This window comes from Bos mutus, chromosome 5, assembly GCF_027580195.1.
Source record: "Bos mutus isolate GX-2022 chromosome 5, NWIPB_WYAK_1.1, whole genome shotgun sequence".
Taxonomy (NCBI): domain Eukaryota; kingdom Metazoa; phylum Chordata; class Mammalia; order Artiodactyla; family Bovidae; genus Bos; species Bos mutus.
The window spans coordinates 95,921,514-95,941,332 of NC_091621.1; the positions used below are offsets into that span (position 1 = coordinate 95,921,514).

The following is a 19,819-nucleotide window of genomic DNA, read 5'->3' on the forward strand; positions in this document are numbered from 1 at the left end:
TTTTATACCAATAGAGAAAAACTTTTTCCTTTTTGCACCTTCATTTCTGGTTGAAAAAGATATCTGGGAATATTTCAATAGCATACACAAAAACAAAGGAAAAAAGCAAATCTCTGGGAATCAAACTGAGCAGGATTTGTACATTTATCTCCTTCATGATTTACTTGTTAGTCTCTTAAGTTATTACATATTTTTCTGTGTATCTAGAATGCAAGGAACAATTTCCAAATTGCATGGGTATTTTTGTTATAAGATTTGTACCAGTAAATACAAACTATAGGCTATCTTTATAATTTTTCATCATAATATAAACAAAATGTCAAGCAGGCATTGTAAATTTAAAATTTTAAACATCAAGTAGGATGTTTTCTATACATATATTACCTGATCAATTCCCCTTCCTTTGCACTGAAGAATGATGACTTCAAGAAGTTTGGCTGCATGACATTCTGCATCTTCTCCTGCATCTCCACATAGTACCTGCAGTAATTAAAATTTCACTCAGCAGTGAACAGCATTGTAAAACCTTAATCAAGTTTACATAAAGTAAGTATCAGGTAAAAAACAGCCATTAGAATCATGGTGTTTGCATCATGAGTTTACCTTGCCAAACCAAAAAAAGGACGTTCAAAATGAAGTCCATCTATCTTTTTTATCTACTCTAATTCCTTATATGAGTAATGATTCACTTTATTTAACTCTGGATTAAAAAGTAGGCTGTTACCTGTCTATACAAAAAAGCTTCTCTTTAAGTAAGGCACCAAAAACAATAAAATGATACAATGAAATTTAAAAAAAAAACGAAAACCTTCTTAAACAATGAAACAAACCCTGTATTTTTCGTATTTTTCTGTTCTTTTTGAATCCTGTCTATATCCACCCAGTTTTTCATAATGAAACCATAAATATAATATTACATACCATTTAATTTCCTCACATGGACTTTATAACTCGAAGTACTTTCTGAAGATATTAAACCATTTAGGACTAAACAGTATTACACAAGATGAATATAACAAAGCTTACCAGACTGTTCCCCTAATGACAATTCTGTATTTTCACTGAATGAACAATTATAGAAAGCACATATTCATACTGAACTGAGACCTAAATTAGATAAACTGAGTATGAGTTCAGCACTCTTTAACAGAGCCTGGTACATATCTCTCCTAGGAAGGAAAACAGGCTGTACACTAGCTATCTTACTAACAACTCCAAAGCCAAACTTAGGTTTCTGGCTATTTGAGCTTTCTAAAATCTGCCATCTCTATGTAATACAGTTTTATATTTATGAATATACACATATTCACCTAAAAGAGGAGGAAAGCATTAGTCATGAGTCACTCCTAGATATAACCAAGGGGGCATTTGTGACAAAGATAACATAGTAGACAATCATGCTTGTACATAAATACAACAGTAGTCATTACGTGGCTTACAAACTATCCTGTATTGAGTTAAATGATGCTATCTTTCCAACTATTCCAATATTTTGTGTCTTGTTTATGTTCAAATTACCTATACCTAGTGTTTTCCAATATATACATTCAATTAAAAGAAAAATCATAATTCACAAAGTGTGATATTTTCCTAGCACTCTTCTTTAATCAAGTAGTAAGTCTATATTTTTGAAAGAAGAACTACATGGAAAATTATTTACCTAAGCATTGTGAAGTACACAGCTACAGAAGTAGCAAACATTAAGTATAACACACGATATGAAATTTTCAGAATATAATCCCAAACTCCATTTGAAAACACAAAATGACAAATATATGTTCATAAGAGCAATATACAACTAAATATATAAAAAATAAATTAAGAGAGTACCTGAAGTGAAATACAACACTAGTCAGTAAACATTAGTAAGAATCATTATGACAAATTGATTAGGACATGCTTACCTTTCTACACATTGTAAAAAGTATTTCTAAATGCTTTGGATTTGACAGTAAAGTATTTGTATCTATTGTCACATAATTATGCAGAAGAGGCATCATGTCTGGAAAAAAATTCAAACGCTCAATGAGATTTGAGCAACAGAAGCAGAAACCAATTATTACCACTGTAAGCACATTTTTATAGCACACACACATTACTATCTTCCCTTGCAACCACAAAATGCGAGAAACTAAAATGGTACACCTGCCCTATTTATTGATGAGGGAAATGTGGATCAGAAAGATTAAAATTCTCATCATTTACTGTAGTGATTGTTATGAATTTTCTTCTTTTTCCCCATAGCACTCATTACCATCTGACACATTCTATTTGCTTATTTGTCTGTGTGTTTCCTAGCCTATCCCACCCCATACTAGAATGGAGGTGTCAAAAGGGCAAGGGCTGTCTATTTTGTTCTCTGATGTACTGCTGAGCTTAGAACATTGCTTGGAATATAGCTGACATTCAGAAAATATTAATTAATATATGGATATATACTCTGACTGCAAAGTAATTTAAGTAAGATTCAGTAGGAAATATAGCCTTCCTACCATGACCTCTATTCCTAGGGCTAAAAAATAGTCCTACAATAGCACCAGTCAACAGGAAAGGAAGAACAATTATTTTCTGATTAGTACTGGAATCATATGTCTTTATGTTAAGTGTCAGAGGAAATAATACCTATCTAGACACAGAACAGCAAAAATGTTACATGGTCAAAGTCATACCTGTAAAATATTCAAAACAATCCTGCTGAAAAACCTCATATAAGATACCTAGAAGCTGCCACATTTGAGGAGAAATACCATGGCAAGTTAAACTGTAAGCCAGTGAAAGAATTTCTTCATAGAATTCTAGAAAGAAGAGAATCTCCAGTTAGAATCCTAGGAAATAGCAAAAATTAAACACAAAGACCACACAGAAGAGGATTTAGGCTATATACTCACACATATCTTATATCTAACATACTTTTGAACATCTGTTTCTCAGCTCCCATCTCTTGCTATCTCTATTAATATTTGCCATCTTCCATTTCTCACGAAGATCTGCCCCCTACTCAATAAGATATGGCAAAGATTTGCTTTTACTAAACTTACTTGTAATACTGAAAAGTTATATTTTTTGTGTTTTGTAATATAGAAAATAAAGTTTATATATAAAACTATATTAGAAATGGATACAAGAAGGAACAATTATTGTATGTGTCTCATGCACAGGATTTTAAATTTACAAACAATGTTCTTCAGAGAACTTAATTCATCTACGTGAAAATATCTGTCTGCTGCATGTATTTTTACAAACTATATACAGAATATATTTTGCCAATTTACAAAGCTTGTAAAATTAGTACAATATTTTTCAACTTACTTCAAGATAATTATACTTACTATTAAAAGAGTCCAAAGGGAATATTCTTGCATTTGTACATATACTTATTATTCTTACCCTCATTCAGAAGGAAATTATATCTAAACATACAATCAGAAAACACAAACCTCAACACAAAAATTTCAAAAATTTCCTACCATGTCACTGAAAAAAAAAGTCTAACTTCAAAGTTTTGGGGTTTTTTTTTTCCTTCTTCTTATTTAAGGGAACCAATATTCACCCTGGAAGCTTGAATAAAATTTTTTTCTGTAACCTTATTCAAATTTTAATATATTTAAAAGCTAGCAATACAGATATTTGCCTTACCAAAAGCAAAATTAGATGGAAATCATAGATATTGGGAAATAATTTAGGAAAGACAATCACTTGAAATACAACCAATGGCCTGAATAAAAAATTTCTGAAAGTTCTGTTCAGGAAAGCAAATGCCTCTTCCTAACATGAAGCCTAAATGAAAGAAAAGAGGCCCAGTATTTCCTTTCATGCTCTTGATAGCTACAGCCTGTGTACTTTATTTACCAGGCCACTCGAAATGCTCAAGATGAGGACTATGAATCTGAGGGAGAAACTAAAAGGCACAAAGCTGTTCCAGTTTTTTTGTGGAGGGTGGGAAGAATCAGGAGGCTCACGGTCTGTGTTGGGAGTCTGGACTATGGTGGGCAGCAGTGTAGGACCCAGTGCTGAGCAAGGCAGCACAGGCCTTCTAAGCAGACCATTTTTATGGCAGAATCCTGGCTGACTCTGGCCAACTCCAGCCTTCCCACTGCTTTGGTGAGCTACAAATATCCTTCCATCAATTCCATTTATGTTTAAATTAACCAGAAGCTTTTTCATTTGGTCTCAGCCAAGACAATGGACTATTAGGGTAGGATGGTTGTACTAACTTTGACTTACTACATAAGATAGAGGAGTTAAATCAGTAATGGCTAAGCCTAGCTTTTAATAACATGAAGTTCAAGAGTAAATTAGCAATAAAAACAGGCAAAAGAAGGAGGCAAAAGTGGAACAGTGGAAAAAGACTGGACCGTGAACATAAACATGGTCAGACTGCTATGTAATGCACAGCACAGGGGATATAGTCAGTATTTTATAACTTTGTATATAGAATATTCTATAAAAATATCCAGTTACTATGTTGTAAACCTGAAACTAATACAATATTGTAAGTCAATACAATATCCACATGTTTGAAGTCCTTAAAAAAAAATTTTTAATGGAGAATTTTCAGTTGCATCTCTTCACAAAAAGGACATAAGTGAATACATTCTTTCTGATGTATCAGAATCTCTGAAGTTATGGTCCAGGAAGCCTCATTTTAACTAGATCCTCAGTGATTCTTATCCACATCAAAGTTAGAGAACTACTGCTTTATAGTGATGATTTCAAAAGTAAGGACTACTTTAGCAAAGTAGAGGATAATGCTCTAAAATGGGAGAAGAATATATTAGAACACTTAGTAGAGATAAATATATTCATTTATATTTAATTTCACATTTTACATTTCTCTTTATGTATGTAAATGTATCACAGTAACATGTATATTGCATATAAATATATATTCAAGTATTATTCACATACATTAGAAGTACATGCTCAATTTTTTACTAATGGTGTGAATGATAAAAGTTTGGAGATGGCTGCTCTAATGTGATAACCTGCTTTTGTTCCATCTTTCTATCTCTTACACTATACAGGCTACATTTCTCTCCTACCCACAAGACTTGTGGCTGGTATCTTAAAAATGCTTGGATACTATGAAAAGTTGCCTCTTCTACAAATCCCAATCAATCTATAACGTCCAGTATTAACTACTGACTCTACTCAGAATTCAGGTACCATAACATAAACAGAATAACAATTAATGCACACTTCTGATAGAATATATGCCTATCATCTCACATTTTTCAATTCTAAAGTAACCTCACCTGAACCTCATCTTAGTTCTTTCTTTCTAAAAAAAATTTAAAATCTCTGTTCTTTAAAAACTCCAACAACAAAAATTCTTAATTGGGTATGTTAAGCTTACCTCTAAATGAAAATCTAGAAATCTAATATTAGAAAGTATATCTAAAAATTGAACAGAAGGCAAGCTTCTCTTTCTCAGAACTGTCCATCTTGTTGAATTTGAAGGGCTAAAATGCATTTTCATCAAATTTTAAAATAGTCTCTATTTACCTTTTTATTCTATCTTTGAACTTACCAATTACATGTTTCTGTAAAACAAGATCAATGATCCGTAGACAGATATTCTCTAACTGCTGAGTAACCTAAAGACAAATTTTAAACATTTAGTTTAAAATTCATCATAACCCTTAATTTAATCTATAAATTTAATATTACCCCAATAAAAATACCAATAGGTTTTTTTTTTCCAATAGTAGCTTTTTGAGAAGAGAAATTAAGAAGTTAATTCTAAACTCCATGTGAAAAATTAAACATCAAAGAATAACCAGGAAATTCTGAAAAGTGGGCTAATGATGGAACTGTGAGTTAAAATCATAATAAAATTACAAGTTAAATTAATTCCTTATCTCATATTTTATACCAATATTTTAATTCCTAATATATCTAGGGCTTCAATGTGAAGACTTAAGCCATAAAAATACTAGCCATCTTTTTCCGATTTCTAATTTTACTCTTCATACATTAAGTATTTATACACATGTAAATATTTCTTTTAAGGAAATCTTGCTTTCAAAGCTTGCTTTTAGTAAGTCAAAGTTCAAAATCATAAGACTGGCAGTCAGGAGACCAAGATTCCAGTCCTTGTTTTGCCTCTAGTTACCTATGACCTTGGCAAAGCCATCTAGCTAAAGGCTTTAAGATTTTTCATCTATAGGTTAGGGAAGCTAGATTTGATTAGTGTATCTCAACTTTAACCCATTCCTCCTTTGATAATCACAATAAGGTCACATGCTCCTTTAACTTTATTTGAAATTCAAAATAAAAGTAATATCAAGAATTAAAAAATTAAAACAGAAAGATAAAACGGTGCTTTTTTTTTTTTCCCCAAAACTAATCCTGATGTTTATCCTACTACTGCCCATCCTCCAGACAAACATATTTGGGAAAACTTGACAAGACGATTTCTAAGCTCTCTTCAAATTTAAAATACAAGTTCTACATATACGGGGAAAGAATAATCCTTAAGTATACATGCAATTTAACTTGAAAATCTCACCATTACAGAGAGGCCCACATACTTTCAACAAGGACACAACAATACAATAATGAATATAAAAACAAAAATTCACATTAAGTCTTTTAGGCAAAGAAAGGCCTGCCCAGGAGAAGAAAACTGAACCATTTTTAAGAACCTGGTAAGCATCCATTGCTTACCAAAGTATGCGATAAACACAGGATAAGTCAACAGCCACAGGGTTTAACAATGCTATTTAAAGAACCAGCACCTGCTTCCTAAGTCCCACTGTATAAAATGAGAGCTGCCAACATTGCCAAACAAGTCAACTGTGCTGGCAGAAGTAATGAACACAAATCTAATTTAAGTAAAGGCTATATAATATATAATACTTGGGGAGGAGAGCAGCAGGTTTTAGGTAGGCAATAATTGATATATTATCAGGATGTATCAATTGACTGCAACTCTAAATCTACAAATTCCCAACTCCGTGAACATGAGATACTACCTGAACCTTGTGCTGTACTTCTGCAGAAGGGCACTACCATTACCCGCGCTGCGGCGGGGGACATGGTGACATTCTGTCAGCTAATGGATAAGGGGACGACAGAGGATGAGATGGCTGATGGCATCACCGACTTGATGGACATGAGTTTGAGCAAGCTCCGGGAGTTGGTGATGGACAGGGAAGCCTGGCATGCCACAGTCCGTGGGGTCGCAAAGAGCTGGACATGAATGAGCAACTAAACTGAACTGAACTGAACGGATATGAGAGTGCTTGACAAACATCTGCACAAATTCTTAATCCAATATTGTTCTGGAATTCAGCCTAGGGAAGATGATGTTTTAAGCTCTTCTTCCCTTCTATTCTCAGGTATTTGTTACATCAGTATTTTGTTCTATTATTTAAAATTTGCCTCTGTAACTGAATGGCAGTCTCTCTTTACCAAGAAGACCAGACTGTGGATTCCAAACAGTGTGGCTTATGTCCTATTAAATTTGGTTTTCCCCCAAGCCTACCCTGGCACATAGCAGATGTGATGAACTAAGTTTAGCAAAAGAGATATACTATATACTATATACTATATGTCCTATTAAATTTGGTTTTCCCCCAAGCCTACCCTGGCATATAGCAGATGTGATGAACTAAGTTTAGCAAAAGAGATATACTATATACTATATACTTTAAAATCACATGCAACATTTCCCTTCAATCATTTTAATACTTTTCTTTAAGATTTGAGGGTAATTTTTAAAATCCAGCAACATAAACAGCAATTTAAAGGTCAAGAATTTAAAATTCATGACCAATAATATAAATTTCAGTTACTATAATGACATCATAAAACACAAGGAAATCCTACCTCTTTGTGATCTTCTACAACTGTCAAGATAGTATCAATGGTATGTAAAATTCCCATAGCCATTACAGTCTTGTCTTCAACTTCTTCATATTCATCACTTTGAAGAACTTTGCCAAATATCTCAGCCTACAAAAATAGCAAACACATTCAACAATTAGTACTGCTACATGCACACTTCTCTATGAGAAGTGAGCAAAAGGACAGTGTCACATCTCCAAATGCCACCACTGCTCAAACTTTAAGATATGCAGTTTGCCAAGTGAATATTGATGATAAAAACTGTCATGTTTTAAATATAGCCACTTTGCCCTTATCTAGTCACTAAAGTGGAATATATATTAGCTATTATAATCAAACAGCAAATAATTAACTTCTGGTTGCATTAAATAAATAAATCCAAAATCTAGGAAAACTGAAAACTATACATTGAAATTAACTGTCAGAATTATTAGAGCAAATATTTTTACATTAGCATTTCAGTTACATACAAACTAAACTTCAAATTTTGGAGTTCAATTTACTTAGATCATTCAAAGCCTTTATACCAAACTAACATAAAACTGTGCCCAGTCTTACCAAATGCTGAGTCATATCCACAGCAATTGAGGCAACCTCTTGGCTGTATTCACATATCATCTTCTGGATAACATTAGTAACATCATCATTTTCTGTCTCTCTAACAATGTGCAACAGCTCCTGCATAATAGGCCTTACATGTGGCTTCATATATTCCTTGGCTAATGCAATAAAAAACAAACTCAGTAAAAAATATTAGCGATTCACAAGTGAAAGTTACTTGGTCACAAGGTAAATAACACAGGGTAGTAGGTTCCAGATACATATTTGCCTGATGGTAAGTAAATTATAAAGTTGTACCAAAATAATGTTCACCAATGTATCCATTTTCCCATGAGCAACATACAATCAGTCCTGCACAGTAAAGAACTCTCCTGCCCCAAATGCCAATAGCTCCCTTGAGAAATTTGAATCCCATGTGTCCTCTGTCATCAGCATGACTTATCAAACATGAATATGACAGCATGATACAAGTGTAAAAACCATTTACATAAAGGCTGTGCCCAACATTGACGATGCTCATTCACTCTTTCACCCCATCTCCAACCACCCTTCTCCCCACATGTGTTTATCTAATATTGCCTTCCATTCGAACAGTGTTGTATAGGGATAAAGGCTAATGTTCTTCATAATGCAGAATTTACTTTTAAAGGTTTATTTGAATTTTGAACAGAGCCTTCTTCTCAACAAAGGAGATATGTGTTATCACTCACTAGAAATGCAACTTGCTACTTTCAGAACTGTGAGAATCACAGAATCCTAGAGCTGAAAGGAATCTTAAAGCCATCTATTCCAATCCCCCTAAATTTAAATATATGGCAATCTAAGCCTTGACAGATCACATATCTTGCCCAGGTCTAGACGGCAAGGCAGAAGCTCTGTCAAAACTAGACTCCTAGGTCTCTTGATTCCCCATCTACCCTAATGTTTAACAATCAACTTGTTTCCTAATCTCAAATTTTTCTGGAAACCACGGTTAACAGACATTTCTAAAAGTGGCAAGAATAAACTCTTATAAAATTCTGAGGGGGCAAAACCTCAAAAACCCAAACTCTGAACTTTAAGACAAGGAAGTAAACAAAACTATTTGAGAAGACCACATCAAAATAATTATTTAATTAAAAATACCCTCTAAAAAATGTATTTTTATTCTAAATTTTAAATTTTGTTAATTTAATAATAATTTTGGCTTTACCTTGTGTCTGGTTAGAAATTAATGACTGAAGAGCAAGGGCAGCTTCAACCTTGACAGGCATCTCCTTATCCTCAATCAGGCTCTTCTTTGCTAGATCAACTGCATTTCTTAGGTTGAGCTCATTATGAAATTTCAAAGAACTGAATGCATGAAGTACCCAACAGGACTATGTTATAAGGAAAAAGTTAGTAGGAAACTATTAGGATTATGGTTTTATGTAATAATGAATATAAAAACTTCTAGGTAAAACATCATTAATCCTACCATGTACTATTCATTTATTTGTTTTTTGGAGGGAAACATATTAGTCTCAGTTGCTAACTTCTCGATTCCATACTTCTTATAAGAAAGGCAATTTTATTACTTCTAAATTACCTTTATGCAATATTGTTATTCATAAGAAAGATTAAACAGAGCCCAACTTAAGTGTCTCTAAAAAAAAATCCTGTCAATGCTTTAATAAATATTATGACTCACAACTTATTATTTATATGCAAAAGCACTACAAGCCAGTGTTGACATTCATTTACTGGTCTTCAAAGCAAATGAATAAAATATTATTTTCCTTTACACTAATCAGCTTAAGAAACTTGACTTTTTCAGTCACAGAAGATAAAAAAAAATTTAACCTTGTATAAATTATCAAACTTTAAACTATTAGACCACTAAATCATATTATTTTTTTAAATCTATTGCATAAAATACAATTGACAGTAATTAATTTGAATGACTAACGACTTGCAAGAGACATACAATTAATAGTCTGTAAAAATAGTAGCCTACTTATCAAAATACTTGTGCACCCTCTACATTTCTAACCTACATTCACACAAATATTTCTCTAGTGACTATTATTTCTTTTTAAATATTTTCATTTATTTATTTATTTGATTGCTCCAGGTCTCAGTTCCCTGATCAGGGATTGAACCCAGGACCCCTGCACTGGGAGCACAGTCTTAACCACTGGACCACCAGGAAAGTCCCTGTCTTTTATTTATAAAATGCTTTGGTGTGTACAAGGCATTATTAACATATATTGGTTTTAGCAAGATATTTTGTTGTGTTGATATAATTACAAAAATAAACACTAGGCTGTTAAAAGTTCTATTTTAATTTCTCCATAAAATATATTGCTTCTATAAATAATATATACTTAGAATACAAATAAATTTACACGGATTATTATTTTCTCCATGTTATTAAAGTCTATCTAACTATTATACTGGAAATCATAATCAAGAGTTTAGCCAAAATATAATTTTCATGCTGTTTTGGACACTAAAAATTAATCAGCCTATGAATTTATATGGTACCACCACTGCAGCATCACCCCTCTCACAGTATGTTCTGCATATGCAGCAAGTGAGGCAAGAGGGGCAGTTGCAGTTAAAATCTATGCATCCCTTTATTTACTAATTTGCTCTTTATTCAGCTTTTATGATTTTAAAAGACATTCTCACTAACTTCATTTTGTCCCAGTGTGGTAAAAGATAAATTTGTCCAAAAGTATTTAGTTCAATAATTAACTTACAAATGAAGATTTCGAAACACTATAATGAAACATGGAAAAACCTACTCTGGCTCGAAGGTATCCCAGGTTAGACAATAGTAATGGAAATACGTGATTCTGCAACAATAACTCCATTTGGTCCTTGAATAAACTCTTCTGTTAGGAAATAGAAATTGAGTTTAACTTATTAATGTCTTTTTCATATGTAAAAATCACTTCCTAATAAAGCATGTTTCTTATGATTTACACTTAATATACTTTTATTTAAATTTTGTAAAATTATTGACCTACATAATGCGTTTTAAAACAAGAGAGAAATAGTCTTTAGATAGAAACTTGATATTAACTGATCTTTCTAGAAACAACACTAAAGTTATTTTGTATCATCTTTTTTACATAGCAACAGTTTCATACTGAAAAAGTGAATAAAAAGTCATTTTAAATTAAAAAAATAAAAATGACAGAAAAATATTTACAGTCAACTCAATTATGCAGAGTCAGCAGTTTTAAATTATCCATAATTCTCATATTATCTCATTTGCCTATGCTTCACAGTGTTATTAAGTAAATTAAATTTGAGTAGCTTAACCTTCAGTAAAATATCAGCTAGGGAACCAATCACATGCAGGGCTCCATCTTTCTTCCTAGGATCAAAGTTCGGGTCTGTTAGGATTTGATAACAGAATGCCATCATTTTTGGCAACACCTAAAGAAATAGAAGAATCCACTTTAGTCTACATGAGCTTTCACTGCTTTACTATCATATTAAAAATGATGTACAAATTTTCAAAAATAAAGACATTTTATTGTGTTCTATCAAGCAACTACAATTAAGAAAAAATATTCCTTTTCCCTTATGAGGACACAAAAATTTTTTTAAGTTACAGATTATAACTACTAACATAATTTTTCAATTACAAGGGGCATTCATTAGAATGTCAAATCAACACAGGTCACCTTTCAGTTTTGTATTTAAAAAGAATAACTACATACCTCTTTTCTTTTCTTTGCAGCGGTATATAAGAGAGTCTGGGCTGCTGTGGTAGGAGAAGCATAATCTTCGAAAATATCTAAGATTTTAGATTTTAAAAGTTTAAACCATGTTAGCAAAAATACAACTACTTATTATAGTTTAAACCTGACTGACCACTATTCTAAAACCAAGAAATAAAACAGTCCATATATAACACTGGTTATAAGCTAAGAACATATCACGACTGCTCTCATACACAACAATATTTATCAAACTCTATAGGTTGTCCTTTTGAATAATCATATTAAAACAAACAATACAGTTCCACTGAGGATAGGAAAAATGCTTTACCTCTATAAGAAAACAATAAAAATTTATTTACTGCTTATTGTGTGCCAGGCTCTGTTCTAAGCTCTGGGAATACAAATATCAAAAAAAGGTTCTCATGTTGCTTACACAGTAAGAGAAAGAAACAAACTGATTACATACAAACGCACACAAGTCAGTACAGCTGAAAGCACCACATCTCAGAGAGGTTAGGTGATTTGTCCACAGTTACACAGTAAGCGACTAGGCCGGTATTCACAGCCAGACTGTCTTAACATCAAAGCCTGAGCTCCTTCAGTCTGTTTTTTTAAAAATATTTATTTATTTCTCTGGCTGTGCTGGGTCTCAGTTGTGGCTGTGGGATTATTGATCTTTGTTGGGGCATGTGGGATCTTCTAATTATGGCATGTAGGATCCAGTTTTCTGACCAGGGATCAAAACCAGGCACCCTGCATTAGGAGCATGGAGTCTTAGCCACTGGACCGGCAGATAAGTCCCTCTCCTTCAGTTTTTACCAAATCTAAACACACCATTATTAATATCAGTCAATATACTTAGAAGTATTTTGTTCATATAAATAACTGCACATGACAAAAATATAAAAAGGAGACTAGTAATTGTTTTCCCCAATAGCTTTCTAAAAGTAAAATACACACACTAGCCACTGCGTTCTAGTCCACAGAAGCAAACTATTAAGGAAAAAAAGACACTTAACCTAGTCTTGAGTTATCCATATTCTCCTTTAATCAATAAAATGTAACACACAGAACTCTTAACTATTATATTTTCCAAAACCTGAGGTACTTTCTTATTTAATATGAAGAGTAAGTAAAATAACAGTAGTTTTCTGAAAGCTAAACAAATACACTGCACTTATAAAAGTTCACAGGTATAGAAAAGCCAAACACTAAAAAGAATGCCTTAAATAAGACAGAAGAAAGATTGGCAAATAATTCTGTGCTATTTAAGGCACTGTGTATGTGCCGAGTCACTTCAGTCGTGTCCGACTGTGCAGTGCTAGGGACTGAAGCCCACCAGGCTCCTCTGTCCAAGGGATTCACCAGGCAAGAATACTGGAGTGGGCTGCCATGCCCTCCTTCAGAGGATCAGCTGGCACAGGGATCGAAGCAACATCTCTTAAGTCTCCTGCATTAGCAGGTAGGTTCTTTACCACTAGTGCCACGTGGGAAGCCCATTAAAGCATTAGGAAGGAGAATTAATAAATCCTGCATTATGTATCATGATTTGAAAAGGAAATGATAGAATGGAAGGATAAACCAGTGGTAAATACTTTTCTCATACTTTTGCTTTTCCTGTACTTTGTCTCCAAGAGAAAGAGGCACTTCCTCACTTACCGAATCAAATAATACTAAACATAAGCATTGTGAAAACAACATGGACCAATAATCTGGCATCTATTCTAGTAGGCTTAATTCAGGTAACCAGAAACACATGTCCCAAGAAGAGGAAAGCACTGTGGTCACAGCCCCTTCAGCATGCCTTAGGTAATGCTAGTCTTAACATTATTTATTTGAACATTTCACTGAATGCAGACTAGTGCCAAGAACTTGCAAAGTAGTGTAGAGCTCTAGAAGGGATGGAGAATGCAAAATAAAGCAAGACAGACCACCAGATGGTCAATACTGAAATCACACTGGCTGATTCTTTGCAACCAAAGATGGAGAAGCTCTATACAGTCAGCAGAAACAAGACTGGGAGCTGTCTGTGGCTCAGATCATGAACTCCTTATTGCCAAATTCAGATTTAAATTGAAGAAAATAGATAAAACTACTAGACCATTCAGGTATGACCTAAATCAAATCCTTACGATTACACAGTGGAACTGACAAATAGATTCAAGGGATTAGATCTGATAGACAGAGTGCCTGAAGAATTACAGACAGAGGTTTGTGACATTTTTCAGGAGGCAGTGATCAAGAACATCCTCAAGAAAAAGAAATGCAAAAGACAAAATAGTTGTTTGAGGAGGCCTTACAAATAGCTGTGAAAAGAAGAAAGCTAAAGGCAAAGGAGAAAAGGAAAGATACATCCATTTGAATGCAGAGTTTCAAAGAACAGCAAGGAGAGATAAGAAAGCCTTCCTCAGTAATCAATGCAAAGAAATAGAGGAAAACAATAGAATGGGAAAGACTAGAGATCTCTTTAAGAAAAACAGAGATACCAGGGGAACATTTCATGCAAAGACAGGCACAATAAAGGACAGAAATGGTAAGGACCTAACAGAAGCAGAAGGTATTAAGAAGAGGTGGCAAGAAACACAGAAAAACTATACAAAAAAAATCTTTATGACCCAGATCATTATGATGGTGTGATCACTCACCTAGAGCCAGACATCCTGGAATATGAAATCAAATGGGCCTTAGGAAGCATCACTACAAAGCGAGTGGAGGTAATGGAATTCCAGTTGAGCTATTTCAAATCCTAAAAGATGATGCTAAGAAAGTGCTGCACTCAATATGTCAGCAAATCTGGAAAACTCAGCAGTGACCACAGGACTGGAAAAGGTCAATTTTCATTTCAATCCCAAAGAAAGGCCATGTCAAAGAATGTTCAAACTACTGCACAATTGTACTCATTCACATGCTAGCAAACTAATGCTCAAAATTCTCCAAGTGAGGCTTCAGCAGTACGTGAACCAAGAACTTCCAGATGTTCAAGCTGGTTTTAGAAAAGGCAGAGGAACCAGAGATCAAATTGCCAACATCCATTGGATCATCTTAAAAGCAAGAGAGTTCTGGAAAAACATCTACTTCTGCTTTATTGATTATACCAAAACCTTTGCCTGTGTAGATCACAACAAACTGGAAAATTCCTCAAGAGATGGGAATACCAGACCACCTTACCTGCCTCCTGAGAAATATGTATGCAGGTAGAAGCAACAGTTAGAACCAGACATGAAGCAACAGACTGGTTCCAAATTGGGAAGGGAGTACATCAAGACTATATATTGTCAGCCTGGTTATTTAACTTATATTCAGAGTACATCATGCGAAATGCCAGGCTGGATGAAGCACAAGCTGGAATCAAGACTGCCAGGAGAAATATCAATAACCTCCAATACACAGATGACACCACCCTTATGGCAGAAAGGAAAGAAAAACTAGAGCCTCTTGATGAAAGTGAAGGAAAAGAGTGAAAAAGCTGGCTTAAAACTCAGCATTCAGAAAATAAGATCATGGCATCCAGCCCCATCACTTCATGGCAAATAGAGTGGGGAAACAACGGAAACAGCACCAGACTTTATTTTCTTGGGCTCCAAGATCACTGCAGATAATGACTGCAGCCATGAAATTAAAAGGCGCTTGCTCCTTGGAAGAAATGTTATGACGAACCTAGACAGCATATCAAAAAGCAGAGACATTACTTGGCCAACAATGGTCCATATAGTCAAAGCCATGGTTTTTCCAGTAGTCATGTAAGGATGTGAGAGTTGGACCATAAGAAAGCTGGGCACTGAAGAACTGATGCTTTTGAACTGTGGTGTTGGAGAAGACTCTTGAGAGTCCCTTGGACTGCAAGGAGATCAAACCAGTCAATCCTAGAGGAAGTCAGTCCTGAGTATTCATTGGAAGGAGTGATACTGAAGCTGAAATTGCAATATTTTGGCCACCTGATGCAAAGAACTAACTCTGGAAAAGACCTTGATTCTAAGAAAGATTGAACGCAGGATGAGAAGGCGATGACAGAAGACAAGATGGTTGGACGGCATCACCAACTCGATGGACATGAGTTTGGGTAAACTCTGGGAGTCAGTGATGGACAGGGAGGCCTGGCGTGCTGCAATTCATGGGGTCACAGAGAGTCGGACATGAGTAAGCAGCTGAACTGGACTGAACTGAAGACAGTCCCTGCCCCCAGATAGCTTCTTCACTGTGGGAGAAACAGCAGTACACAAGTAACACCTTCCTATACTAACTGCCTGAGTATGCATGAAGTGATTAATTCATACTGGGAATAAAGGGGAATGAATTTGGGCAACCTACAGAGTCCGGCAGCTTCCAGGAAGATGCAAGGCTAAAAGAATCCACAGAGAACAGGGCCACACACTGGTGTCAACATAAGTATTTCATTCCCCTGAGGAATATTCAGTCCCTAGGATAAGGACACAAACTATATTGGAGCATTCCTAAAATACGCAGATACGCAAGTGATCTCCCAGACCAAGAATAAACCCAAATGTGTAGCCCAAAAGGCATAGAAAGGAATGGACTCTGCAGATCAGCATCACAATAGAAAGAGTTGTATAGAGATGATAATGCTTCAGCATCCTTGAGAGGGTTAGATAAATAAAGTAGCTTCTCATCTCAAGACCACTGGCTCAACAGAACATCAAACTTTCATGAGTTTTGGAGTTTATCATGCAAAGCAGAACTCTGGGAATTTCACAAAGTAATAAATCTACTTAAAAGTATAAATTTAGTTATATTACTTCATATAACCAGGTACTGATGAAGAATAAAATCATCTCAATTACCGAATTTCATCCTTATATACTCATATGGATCTTCCTGCCACAGTTCTTCATCCTCATCTTTATAGCACATCACAGAAAAAATCACATCTTCAGAGATATTCTAAGAGAAAAAAACAAACCAATAAATGGATATAGAGTATTCATATTTGGGGAATATCAATAATGAAAGGCTTTAGGAAGTCAGTTTTCCAAACTGTCATATTAATGTTTCTAACAGATCTTTAAGATCTGTAATAACACTAAACAAAATCTATCCTAGACTCCAAAGATAAAAGAATTTGCTTTACTTTTCAGCTACCGTCTTAGAGATTACAGAATTAAAGAATGCATTCTTTGAGAGGAAAAAATTTAGTTCCTAAATTCTTCAAATTATCCAGTTATCTGTATGTAAATATTACTTTATCAATGGTCTATAACTTTTCATTGATTTGTTCCTTATCAATGCTGAATTAATCAATGCTTAACAATGCTGAATTCTACCTTTAAGTAAAATTGATACAAACAGAAAACTTTAGCTTTTGCTGTAGAATTTAACAACCTAAAAAAAGAAATAAAAACCTACAAAAGAAAATGGTCATGTATCAGGCTGCATTTCCTACAAAAGAACACTACCTTAACTACAGGCCTGGTGACTGTTTTCAAAACGCTATTATACAAAATACCTCATTTGATCCTAGCAACTTGCAGGTAAGGAAGGTAGAAAACTACTATCTGATGTATCAGAGGAAAAACAGAGACTAAATGAGATTCCAACCAAGATCAACTCATTTAACTTGAAGGCCTCATTCTTCTCAAATATTTAAACTTCTAAACTCTTTATATGAAACATAAGATACTCTTCTGAAATTATTAATGAAAACAAAAATATGTTAAATATAAAATATTGGATTAGTTAACACTGACCTTGTCTAGAAAATTTTTAACCAGAGGATAATTTTGGAGAGCTGCTCACTGCCACTAACCTGTATGTGCGGCTTCATCTGCTTCCAGGTCACAGAATGAACAATTCCTTGGTTGAGATAGTTGAAAGCCTGCTGAAGAACACGGGGAGCTACATACTCTTTCTGCCTATACTGGTCTAAAATTTTTAGTAGTACCTACAGGAAAATAGGAAAAGAAAACATAGGAAAACAAACAATTTTAAAGTTAACAGGAGGGGCATTTTAGGCATGACATAAAATCAAGTCAGAGGTTACAGAGATAAAAAAAAATAACAGATTTTTAGAGAAATAAATATTTTGTGAGAAAGCACATGAGCTTAGATATGTCCTTGTTATACTGAACTGAAAGGTATCTCACTGTGATTTTCTGCCATTTACCCTACTTCTAACCTGTGAAAGTATTCAAAATAAGTCTATATTCTATTCCACATACTAGCTCTTCAAATAAATTAAAACTACTGTAAAATAATAGACTTGGCTAAATGAACACTGAAAACACTATATCCATATAGTGAGAGACACCATAAACAGATTTTTAATATTTGATAAAGGTGCATTTCAACTGGAAGAGAAACAAGGTCATTCAAAAGAAAACAGTACTGGGATAGTTGACTAGGTAGCTCCTAAAAAATTAACGTAGCTGCCTAACTAAACTTCACACCAAAATAAATTCCAGATGGGCAAAATATTTCAACAGCTACAAAAAAATGAAACCATAGAATAACTAAAAGAGTGTGGAAATTTTTTATTTTATAATCTCAGACCATGGAAAGTCTTTGTAGAAATAACACAAAATTGAGTTATTAATTTTTTTTTTTTTAAAAAGACTGTTTCTAAGGAAGGAACCATGCCCAAAGCCACTGCGATGACCCATGTCGGAGGCTGCACTACCACATAGCCGAAGTATTCCGGTTCCTGATCTCCAGAGTCCCTCACTACAACAAGCTTATCTCTGAACTGCTGCATAAATTTAAAAGTGTCCTTTTAAAACACATACAAAATTTATAAATTCAGAACATGAATTCAGTTCAAGTCACATAAAATTCAGGTTTATAAAATTTGTCAGAAATCCTATCACCAAGAAACTCTTTCTGGAATTCAGACTAAAAAGGGACGCTATTGAACACAGTTCTCCCTAATACAGCTGTGGTTCACGCGAAGTGCAGGTAGCAGATGAGACACAACACTAACAAAGGAACAGCTTTTGATTTTTAAAAAAACATTAAAAAATATGAGGAATATATATCTTAAATAACCAAGGTTCAGTTTATGGCGTGGATGCAGTTCAGTTTAGCTGTTCAGTCATGAGCGCCATTTTGTGAAGGGCTTCCACAGCATGGATGCAACAGCATGGAATTTAAATGTGTGTGTATTTACACATGTTTATGTGACGCTGAAAACCTCTAATGAACACACTATAAGAAGGATTCAATTTTAGGATGCTTACTGGGGCTTTAATAGCAGTGGAAAGAGCAGAGAAAGAGCTGACCAGCTCCTTGATTATCCTGGTATCCACAACGAAGTATATATTTCAGTTCAGTTCAGTCACTCAGTCATGTCTGACTCCTTGCGACCCCATGGACTCCAGCACACCAGGCTTCCCTGTCCATCATTAACTCCCTGAGCATGCTCAAACTCATGTCCATCGAGTGGGTGATGCCATCCAACCATCTCATCCTCTGTCGTCGCCCTTCTTCTCCTACCTTTAATCTTTCTCAGCACCAGGATCTTTTCGAAGAAGTCAGTTCTTCCCATCAGGTGGCCAAAGTATTGGGGTTTCAGCTTCAGCATCAGTCCTTCCAATGAATATTCAGGACTGATTTCCTTTAGGATTGACTGGTTGGATCTCCTTGCAGTCCAAGGGACTCTCAAGAGTCTTCTCCAACACCACAGTTCAAAAGCATCAATTCTTCAGTGCCCAGCTTTCTTATGGTCCAACTCTCACATCCTTACATGACTACTGGAAAAA

The 19,819-nt window shown here is 34.5% G+C and overlaps 1 protein-coding gene across 3 annotated transcripts in view; it reads right to left on the reverse strand.

The window, feature by feature from the left end:
- IPO8 (importin 8) overlaps positions 1 to 19,819 on the reverse strand; it is a 65,850-nt gene that overhangs the window by 22,644 nt on the left and 23,387 nt on the right. For all 3 annotated transcript variants that reach the window (XM_070371269.1, XM_070371268.1, XM_070371270.1), the window contains 12 exons: positions 17,872 to 18,006; positions 16,910 to 17,009; positions 12,108 to 12,184; positions 11,704 to 11,820; positions 11,181 to 11,270; positions 9,605 to 9,770; positions 8,410 to 8,570; positions 7,834 to 7,959; positions 5,531 to 5,597; positions 2,670 to 2,795; positions 1,905 to 2,002; positions 385 to 480 (listed from right to left, as the gene is read on the reverse strand). In XM_070371269.1, coding sequence (XP_070227370.1) covers positions 385 to 480; positions 1,905 to 2,002; positions 2,670 to 2,795; positions 5,531 to 5,597; positions 7,834 to 7,959; positions 8,410 to 8,570; positions 9,605 to 9,770; positions 11,181 to 11,270; positions 11,704 to 11,820; positions 12,108 to 12,184; positions 16,910 to 17,009; positions 17,872 to 18,006 — 1,359 coding nt within the window. The remainder of the gene's footprint in view (positions 1 to 384; positions 481 to 1,904; positions 2,003 to 2,669; positions 2,796 to 5,530; positions 5,598 to 7,833; positions 7,960 to 8,409; positions 8,571 to 9,604; positions 9,771 to 11,180; positions 11,271 to 11,703; positions 11,821 to 12,107; positions 12,185 to 16,909; positions 17,010 to 17,871; positions 18,007 to 19,819) is intronic.